Source organism: Hylaeus volcanicus, chromosome 7 (assembly GCF_026283585.1).
Source record: "Hylaeus volcanicus isolate JK05 chromosome 7, UHH_iyHylVolc1.0_haploid, whole genome shotgun sequence".
Lineage (NCBI taxonomy): Eukaryota > Metazoa > Arthropoda > Insecta > Hymenoptera > Colletidae > Hylaeus > Hylaeus volcanicus.
In genome coordinates this window covers 8892110-8902932 of record NC_071982.1, presented here as the reverse complement: position 1 = coordinate 8902932, position 10823 = coordinate 8892110, and the positions used below count along the sequence as shown (strand labels likewise).

Genomic DNA, 10823 nt, shown 5'->3' with positions numbered 1-10823 from the left:
TTACAACAGGAGTGTTAGTAGCAGTTGACGATGAGCCCTGACGTCGAAGATTATTATTGTATTGCCTTTTTCGACATTCATTTATAAGGTGACCGAAATTTTTGCAATAATTACATTGTTTAATGGCAGTATTTGGAACTTGATTGTTTCGAGGTGTTTGTTGATATCTTACGGGTTGATTAGAATAATTAACTGGCCCTGATGTATTCCGAAATTGTTCATTAGATTCATAGTAACCTTGTGAATTTGCTGGTCTAATAGGATTGCTATAATTGACTGCACGTGGAGCTTGAAATGAACTATTACGACTTTTATTTTGGTAACAATCTCTAGTGGTGTGATTGCTCTTTAAACAAATTCTACAACTGCGAGTTTGTGAATTATCGTATTGTAATCTGAGAGCTTTTTCTTCTGCAACCGCGGCTGTAAGAGCATCATTGATCTTGTCGAATTGTCGATATCTTAGAATTTGTGAAATAGAAGGGTGGCTATGGTATATGAATCTATTCAAAGTTAGTTCTTCTATCATTGCTAAACGCCCTCTTAAAGTGTTATCGTTTGAACTGTTTACATGTACCGTTCCTAAAATTTTTGAAGACAGATCTTCTAGCCTTTGATAAAATTGGGAGACGTTCTCGTTACGCTCCTGCCGGATGCTGCTCAATTCCTCAAACATCTGATCAATTGATTTCTTATCTTGATATAAACGCATTAATAACCCCGATATTTCGTCCCAAGTGGTTAAATTACAATGAACGTCAACTTGTTCTCTGGCTTTACCAACGATGGGGCTTTTTACGAATAATAGCAACGCTGCGTGTTGCTCTGGTTTGGCTAATTCAAACACGGCATCAGTCTGTTTAATGAAACTCCGAAGTTTTAATCTATCACCGTCAAAATTATCCGGAATTAGACGAACCAAGAACTCTAAACTGAGTTTTTCCGTTTCTTGCACTGAAGACGTTGTCGGAGGCGACATTTTGCAATTGAATTCTTAAGAACAACTTATCAAACAACAGGATTAGATCTTTTGATTCAAATGATTAGGATAGAGATTGAATATTGACCTTGCAAATATTTGATATTGAAAGAATACTAGAATTCAGGTACTTACCGTGCTGCTTCTTCTTGTTTGAGGACTTCCTCGGATAATCTAATCAGCTTCGCAATTAAAATTGCCACTCACGCACAGGGTTGAATCTGCGTATTTAAAAATGCCACTGCTAACGCAAGTGCCCATCTATATCCCACTTATGACACCAAATTTGTGTTGGAGAACCAGATAGAAGTTAAAAGGAAATAATTTTAACAAATTATTTATTAAACACTCTTACTCCTTACTCTAGATTTCTAACATTAAAATGTACATGAAGAAGCTCGGTTGACTGCCCGGAATGATCTGTTGAATCGGTCGTAGGCGACCGTGAGCGAGGTCGGTTGGGGTGGGGAAAGATTTTTGGCGGTGGGAAATTTATGAGTTCTTGACGGACAGAGACCTGGTGGAAAAGAAAAAGTTAAGGTTTGGAGAAGGCAAAGGAAAATACTGTGTTAGGAGAAAAATATAAGCAGAATTTCCAACAATACTCTACCAATGTATTCAACGAACCTTGCTAGATACTTTTATTGTACATCGAAAACAAACACCCATTCTGAAAAAGCCAAAATGGTTTTGCAGTACTACGACCCCCATAGGGTGTCGTTGCAAAAGCGATTGCAACATCCGTGCCTACCCTTTGTTAGTGTGCTTTTTCTTATGTAATTACGCATACTCAAAAATAATGTTCATAAACGTTTTACCTTTTTTATTATACAATATTTTTTACATTGCATACTATCATTACATTCCACAAATTAGTACTTTATTACTTTCGTACCATATTATAAATATATCATATCAGTTTTTTATTATTTACTTCTTTGAAATTATCGTAACAGACTATTCTGTATCAATTAATTGCAATGCAATATAAACAACCTTAACATATACATGACGTTTCTTAACAATATAATATTGAATATATATACATATGCAAAAGTAAAATATGTAAACTCGGGCGCTTCATACTCTTAGTACGGTACTGAACCATACTGAAAGGCATTTGTAGATTATCGGTATACCAGCAGCAGAAGAGACGACACTAGCGCTGTGGTGTGTTGTGGTGGAGAGCGTGAAACTCAAGCCATTGTGCAAGCGCATCAGTCTTCTTGATTTCATAACGACAACACCAATGTAATTTTATGAGGCGAGGAAGCGACCTTTCCGGCTGATTCTTTTTTAAACTGTTCCTTATAAAATTCCGCTGCGGGGGATAGTTACACATTTTGCAATTTCGCTTTTGAAACATACTAAAAATACGTTCAAAGGCAGGAAATTTTTTTTTTTCAATTTTTTCCAAAAAACGCTTGACGAGACGATAGATTTACTTTCCCTGATTACGAAATGCATAATTATTATGTCTTTTTCATTATTGTGGCTGATAAACGGGAATAACTATCTAGTAGTTCACCAACTTTCCGTTGGTGGCGCCAGTTTGTCTCCTGCGCACCATTAACATCGTCTAATATAAGTCGGGTTCTACTCAAAATGGTTATTTCGGAGCAACGACATCTGTCGATTAATTCATGGATAAAATTTAACATAAAATTTATAAAATGTATATAAAGCATTCCAAGACATTTCGACCACTCTTGGACTTGACCATTATTTATTTGGCTAAAATTTTTTTATATTATAGCACCCTACTAATTACCTGTTTATAAATTTTGCAGATTTTTGTACCGAATCAAAAAAAAGTTATGAATTTTAAAAAAGAAACGTTGAAAATTGACCAAATTAGATATTTTTGTTAAAAACTGTGCATTTTCGAATGAACTTTTCGCAAAAAATACAAATTAAAATATTTTAATTCGTGTTGTATACTTTTTTTTTATTTTTCAGGAAAGAAACATTAATTTTTCAAATTTTGACACTTAACTTTTTTCTTCTTTTTCCCTAAAAACTTTGATTTTTCGCCAATTTATGATGGAAGACACATCATGGGTCGAATTTCTTTATATTTTTGTTTGAATTGAAAATCATTTTTTTTTTCATTTTTTCGCAATTTAACTTTACTCTCATAATTGAACAATGAAAAAAAACTAGCACAATTACTTTTGGTAATGGTTCTTGGGGATGAAGGTGAAGGTGTGGAATGGATAGGAATGTGCTGAAAGAAAGAATGAGGAGAGAGAAGGAAGATGCAATTTGTAATTGATCTAATGCAAGCAAAAATTCTTCCTTATATAAAAATTACAAGGAATAAATTATTAATCTATCTACTATCTTTAGACAACCACTGCAGCACGAAGTTAGCAGCGAGATAGTTACAAACGAATTGATTTTAAAGTTTATTTCTTTTTTTTTTACAAAAACTTCAAGTCAAGATAAGAAACTACGGTCCTAAATACGTTGCGGATTACAAAGTAACTTATAGTATAAGTCACGTATACACTTAGATTAAAGGAAATAATTATCACACGTCATAACTAGATACAGAATATACAGAACTATAGTTGCATTCATTTTACTTTGAAATGCTTGTCTGTTAATACGTCTCTATACGTCCAACGTAACAATGATAACAAAACTTACTAAATAAATTCACTCAAATAACAATGAACGATTAGGAACGATTAAATTCGTAGAATTACTTTCAGTAGCGTTGTGGTTGCCAAAAATAAGGAACAAAGTAAACTTTCTCTAATGAAACGCTCCAATCAATACGTAGAAAGTTATGTGATTTATCTATTATCGAATACGTGTCTACTCAATATTATTAACAAACACGATTTTATCGAATATTGTATCTTATCGTTTAACATTACACAACATGTTGCGCTACTATCTTTTGGATTTTTACGCACGCTACAGATTACAGATCAACTTCTACCGATCATTACAGGCCCAAAACCTATTGTTGAGTGAACGTATGAAATTCTCACTGTAAGTTTATTCGCGTTTTCGTGATATGACGGCTTAGAAGAGGGGACAGGGTTAAAAGACTCAACCTGCGCTTCTGAGGGACTTCCCAGTTACGTTCAATTTTTCGTTTAAAAGCTGATGTCGTTACACGATTCTCGTTCAGTTAAAATAGCTGTGACGGTGCTGGCGATCATGGGGTCGCTTGCTATCGTTATAGCCACTGTCTACGTTTCGATTTCAATGTTATCGTTTAAACGTAACGTTTTCGCCCTGTCAACCACTTGGACAAATTTGGAAAACGTCACTGGTAAGGAGTAATTCTTCACCACGATTTGACAGAAAAAAAATTCACTAATCGTGTCATACATTGCATTTGAAAATGTTACTTCTCTACAAATCACCAGTTTTTCTATAACAAAACAAAAAATTTCTCTAATAAATATTAGAACTAGTTAAAACTGCAGAATAATTTCTAACAGACATTAAAGCAATACGAGATAACTATCTTTTCATATAAACATTTCAAAGGCGAACTAAGTTTTCAAAGAATAGCGTCAATTGTTTACCGATACAAAATACTTCGCAGCAAATTGACGATACAACTTCCTTGACTTAACGACATCAGACTGAACACTAAACTCAGTACACTAATTGGTTACGCTATCTGTGTTTCCGTGTGGTGATTGTGATTCCCTCTCGGCTAACTCGTTTGAATCATACGAGACATCTATCGCTAACTCACGGATCATAATTGTTTCGATTATTTTGTACCAACGATTTGAAAATAAGATTCATCCAGAAATTTTTTGAAAGATCCAAGGATCATAAGCAGGGACGAATGGAAAGCGAGACCACCGACAGAACGAGTGCTGATGAATGTGACACCGACGCCTTACGTTGTGATCCATCACGGAGGCATAGCTGAATACTGCTTCGATCAGAAGGCGTGTTCCGCAATCGTAAAATCGTATCAGAATTTCCATATCGACGATCGAGGCTGGTTCGACATCGGTTATAACTTCGTTATTGGCGAAGACGGGAACGCTTACGAAGGTCGGGGCTGGGATTTCGTTGGAGCTCATGCACCTCCTTATAACAATCAAAGCATTGGAATATGCGTTATCGGTGATTTTAGTGGTAAGTGGTTTATTATTTGTTTCCTTAAGGGGTGAAACCACTCTAGAAGCAGAAAAAAAGACCTAAATTTGACAATTTATTTTGGGATTGTGACAAATGGAATAGAATTTCTTTTCAGAGGGTTTATTTAACACATATTGAACAACGAAAAACATTTTTTTTATTGTTATTTTCATACAAAATGACGGCGACAGAGCCCGTCGTCGAAAACACCTTTTTTGAAAACACCGTCACGAGAGGATGGATTTCTCGGCATGTATGAGTCATGGAACAAAAACTAAAGAAAATTTATAAACTACAGGGTGTCCCAAAAATGTTGTAACACCTTGAAAGGGGTGGTTCGGGATGTGATTTGAAACAACTTTTTCTTTAGCGACAATGTTGTTCTCCGAGGCTTTGTTAAGAAGATATTAACGGATAACACTGACCAATCAGAGCGCGAGTATACCGTTGGAGCGACCGTGGTAGCGTAGACCACGCGATTGGCGGCCGCGCTCATTCGCTACCGCGGGCGCTCCACCGGGATACTCACGCTCTGATTGGTCGGGGTTTTCTGTTAATATCTCCTTAACGAAGCCTCGGACAACGTTTTCGCTAAGGAAAAAGTTGTTTCAAATCATCTCCCGAATCGCTCCTTTCAAGGTGTTAGAACATTTTTGAGACACCCTGTATATACAATTGGCTTTGGAAGTACGTAGGGTTCTTCTTCTTAATCAATTTTTGTGGAAGTGCGCACTTTTTAAGGAATGAATCGACTTTTTGACCTAAAAATGAGTATTAAATTGTTTATAAAAAAAAGTTTACATTCAATCAAAAAACGGCTACGAACTTCCAAAGAGAATATTGTAAAAATTTCAAATCGATCCATGCAGTAGTCACTGAGAAATCCGTCCTCCCAGTTTGAAAAAAGTGGTTTCGAGAAAAACGCGTTTAAAGTTTTATAAACACTTTAATCGCGCTCTGAGGCGCTGCGGCAAAATCGATAATTCAACCTTTTAACATTTGTTTTTCACTAGAAATCAAATGACATATTATTTTTATGACCCTAAAGTATCCTTTAAGCAAAAAAAAATCGATTTTTTGAAAATCCTAGAGTGGTTTTACCCCTTAAAGATGATTTTATACTTCGAAACCTTGAAGAAACGTGCGTTTTCAAAATTTGTTATTATTGAATTGAATACTATCGACAGTATCTTGTTCCTTGCATATTAAAGCATTAGAACATGCGGTATCGGTCATTCGAGTAGTAGGTATCTTATTATTTGTTTCCTTAAGGTAGTTGTTCTGTGGATTTATTTAATGAAGGATTTTAACAGAACTTCACTCGACTGTTCTTTGGTTAAACATGAATCATATGAACCAATTTCGATCTAAACTGACCACGTTAATTTTAAAAAGAATGATATCAAGATTTTGTAATTTTAACACAGACTCTTATGGAGCATACAGAGCATGCGGATTTTTTCAATTTAAATGAAAATGCAATTCATGAATCCTGCAGGAACTAGCTGAAAAATTGATATATTATAAAAACCGATATTGTAAACCATTTAAAAAAAAACGGTAATTGTTTACATTAGGGGAGGCATCTCCGATCATCTTGACCTTGACATATGTTGTCAAGGACATGTTCCCAAGTAACTTTTTCTAATAACTTAACCGGCGCTCACTGCTTATTAAAAAGTTATTAATGAAAATGTATTGCAAGTATTATACTAGAATCTGCGTACATGTACGTACGGTCGCGTAACAGACCGCTGTAAACACACTAGCGTGCTTCAAATGTCAACATTCCAATGATAAGAACTAGAAATGATAGAGTACAGGATACCGAAGCACATCTAGTGTGAACATTACTTTGAACCTGTCACCACGCTATTGCATGAGTTCCTGTATTTAACATACGATATAAATACACTGGCCCGCAAAAAAATAGGGACACTTTTTCAAACTGTCGTAACTATGGGAGTTTTCAACCGATTGAAATGAAACTCCGTGAAGAGTACTTTTGAAGTGTCCCCTAGACGTGTGTAAAGTTGCATTGGCGAGGGTTGATGAGAAAGGGTTAATTCACCCCCTTAAAGGGGGCGCGTCGAAAAACATCACTTCTGAAGGTGCCAGGAGTAATGGAAAGGGTTAACAAAATTAAAAAAACCTTTAAGGCGACTTTCTTTGATGCCCTCTACAAAATGCACCTCTTGAAATCCACGAAAATTCCACTTGAGCTTTCCTGAACAAACGATGAGCAAACGTATGCAAAAAGGATAATTTGAATTTTGTTAATAATTGACATAGTTCCATCTTGAGCGTATAAACAATCGCCTGTATCTTTTGAACTAAAGAGGGGCAAACGAAAATTCCAATTGAGCATTCCTGACCAAACGACGAGCAAACGTATGCAAAAAGAAAATTTTGAGTTTTTCATATAGGTGGGGCCAGCTTCACACGGGTTCAGGGTAACCGTGTACACACGTGTGTGGTGCGCTGCATATTCGTTGTTGAGGGCTTTGCTCAGATTCGGCAAATTCTAGTATAATACTTATAATACATTTTTATTACTAACTTTTTGATAAACAGTGAGCTATTAGAAAAAGTTACTCGGGAACATGTCCTTGACAACATATGTCAAGGTCAAGGCCATCGGAGATGCCTCCCCTAAAGTAAATATTTACCAAAAAACAATTGACCCCGTCGTTGCTGAGATATAATTCATAAAAATCTGAAACAGCAAGTAGAGAAATAGCGTTTCTGCTACAATCATTTCTCGAGTATTACGAATGTATGAGTACATTAGGGTGATCCTTATTTTAATAATTTTTGCAATCTATGTTACGCACCCCCTAAATACCTTGTAAATAGATACAACAAAATTCCTATAATATTTGAGCTCTCACTTTTAACATTAACACCTATCCTAACGCTTCGAAAAGGTCAATAAATAATGCATGAATTGTTTTCAATCGATTACTTTTTTTTTTATATTTCCGGTAAAAATCGATGAAATGATTTAAAATTTGTTAGAGGTACTTATAGTAATAGGAACTAGTCCTAAAAATGTCAAATTTTTAACTTAATTATTTTCTTATATATCAGCCCAGTAAATATGTACCTATTTTTTCTACTTAAGACATTTTTATAGTATTATCTTGAATGTTTTAAATATAAATTGTTATTGAAAGAAGAATTTTGATGTACTCAATTTTTGGATTACCTGAAAAAGAATTATTGTTTATAGAACATTTATAAAAAATAAAAACTAAATTCATATTTAAAGCATTTAAGATAATACTACAAAAATATTTTAAGTAGAGAAAACAGATTCATATTTATTGTGCTGATATGTATATAAGAAAATAATTAAGATAAAAATTTGAAATTTTGAGGGCTTGTTCCTATTACTATAAGTAAGTAACTCTACCAAATTTTAAATCATTTCATTGATTTAAAAAAAGTAATCGATTGAAAACAATCCATGTATTTTCCATTTAAACTTCTCGAAGGTTGGGGCACGTGTTAATGTTAAAATTGAGAGCACAAATATTGCAGGAATTTTGTTGTATGTATTTGCAAGGTATTTAGGGGGTGCATAACAGAGATTTAAAAAATGATTAAAGTAAAGACCACCCTTGTATACACATACATATTGATTTACTATAAACGTGTGTGAGAGCAGTAAGACTATACTTTTACGAAAGTTTCCAATTATATTTTTGAATCTGACTATCTCGAAATAACTACGTCAAAGATGATCTTCTATTTCAGAACCTGAAAAAAGCGTGTATTTTTAAAATTTGTTACTATTGAATTGAATACTATCGATAGTACTTTTATCCTTCCATATTTATTTATACATGTTTCATGAAAACGTAATTCTTTTCTCCTACTCGACAATATGATAAAACGGAGATCTCATGGTAACGAATGAATTCTTTATTCATACCTAATTCACTTTATTCGTCATTTTTCATCAGATTTTCTCCCCAACAAGGCGGCATTAAAAACTCTAAATGGTCTGATCGATTATGGAGTGTTTCTTGGGAAAATAAGCAAGAACTACCACGTTATAGGCCATAGACAAGCCAGAGAAACGCTGTGCCCTGGCGAAGAATTCTTCAAATTTGTGCAAACAAATCCACGATGGACAAAGCATCCTGAACCGATTGATGTAGCACCAATAACTGTTTGGAAATGAAGACACCTTGAATGCGATTAAAAGCAGCTAACGTCGTCTGCGGTGATGGTGTCTTAGAACATTTACAAAAAAAAAAACAATTTTAATCAATGTTTTACCAGTCACAAACGCTTTAGTCAAGTAAAATGTATGTCTACCTCGAAGGATGGTAAATATTTAAATATAAAGCATGGTCAATGTTTAATGTATGTACAGGGTGTTCAAAGAAAAGTATTCAATATTTATATGGTGTATAGGGCACACTGTACTGAGTAAAAAAGTTTTAGTAAACATAGGTCTAAAGGTCAACCGTTTCTGAGATACAAACATTTTTGTTTGCTAGTATCATGATTGACTTACTACTGGGTTTTCGATATTTATAGAAGATTTTCCACGTGTCCACCGTTCATTTTTGTACACGAAATTGAAAAAAATGAAATTGACGAAATTGTCGGCACTTGAATGGGAACATTCAGAACGCAATTTATAAGCACTGACATAAACATCGCATGCGATGAAAGCAAGTAAGCCAATCATGATACTAGCAAACAAAAATGTTTATATCTCAGAAACGGTTGACCTTTGGACCTATGTTTACTAAAGCTTTTTTACTCAGTACAGTGTGCCCTATACACCATATAAATATTGAATGCTTTTTTTGAACACCCTGTATATATGCAAGTGTAAAGAAGAATAAATGCCTGCAAGAAATATTGTAATAGAAAGTGTGTCTAAAACAAAATGTTAACGTGTAAAACTTTTGACACGTTGACTGCCAGGCTGATAATCATGAAAATTTCTACGAGGTTAACAATAAAACACCTCTGTTAATCTTGGTCGTCACTGTATAAACTTATGTGTATGAAATCCTACAGTATTCGTATCATATAAAACGTCGAAGAACGAACATGGTAGTATTTTCATCCGATTTGTACGTACGCAATAAATCAATTGAACTGCAATGTTGTGAAATCACTGTAAACATTTTGTGCAAAACCTGTTTCCCTATGAATTTCCTGGTTGTAATCATCTACTACGTATTTGTAAACACTCGTATTCAATAATCTACCATAAATTACAAAAAAAATGTAAATATAAATGAACCGATACCACGTCAACATACACAGAAATACATTGGGTATTAAATATACGAGCACTTGAATTTTGAGGTTTCGGTATTTTAAGGTAGCTGTTTCGTGGATTTATTTAATATAGGATTTGAACAAAACTTCATTCGATTGTTCTTTGATTAAATATGAATCATATTAGCATACTTTGATTGAAATTGACCATGCCAGTTTTATGAAAAACGATATCAAGATTTTGTAATTTTAACACAGATTTTTATGGAAGATAGAGATTTTCATAGGAATTTTTTCAATTTAAATGAAAATGCTATTTAGGAACTTGCTGAAAATTTGACATGTTGTAAAAACTGATATTATAAACCATTAAAAAAAAGAAGTAACAATTATTGACCGCCCCATTACTGGGTATAATTCATTAAAATTTTAAACTGAACCTAGAGAAAAACCTAAACCTATTATTTTGATA

The 10823-nt window shown here is 34.1% G+C and overlaps 1 protein-coding gene across 1 annotated transcript; it reads left to right on the top strand.

Moving 5' to 3' along the window:
• Positions 1-3403: 3403 nt before the first annotated feature.
• Positions 3404-10260, top strand: LOC128879637 (peptidoglycan-recognition protein SC2-like). The gene is made up of 3 exons (XM_054128966.1): positions 3404-4268; positions 4775-5098; positions 9070-10260. The coding sequence occupies exons 1-3, from the start codon at positions 4100-4102 to the stop codon at positions 9288-9290; spliced, it is 714 nt and encodes a 237-aa protein (XP_053984941.1). The 5' UTR covers positions 3404-4099; the 3' UTR covers positions 9291-10260.
• The last annotated feature ends 563 nt before the right edge of the window (positions 10261-10823 follow it).

Excerpts from the sequence above, each read along its gene's own strand:
- LOC128879637 (XM_054128966.1), top strand. The coding sequence starts at position 4,100 with ATGTCGTTACACGATTCTCGTTCAGTTAAAATAGCTGTGACGGTGCTG. Across the intron at positions 4,269-4,774 it reads AAATTTGGAAAACGTCACTG|ATCCAAGGATCATAAGCAGG; the intron begins GTAAGGAGTAAT and ends ATTTTTTGAAAG. Across the intron at positions 5,099-9,069 it reads CGTTATCGGTGATTTTAGTG|ATTTTCTCCCCAACAAGGCG; the intron begins GTAAGTGGTTTA and ends ATTTTTCATCAG.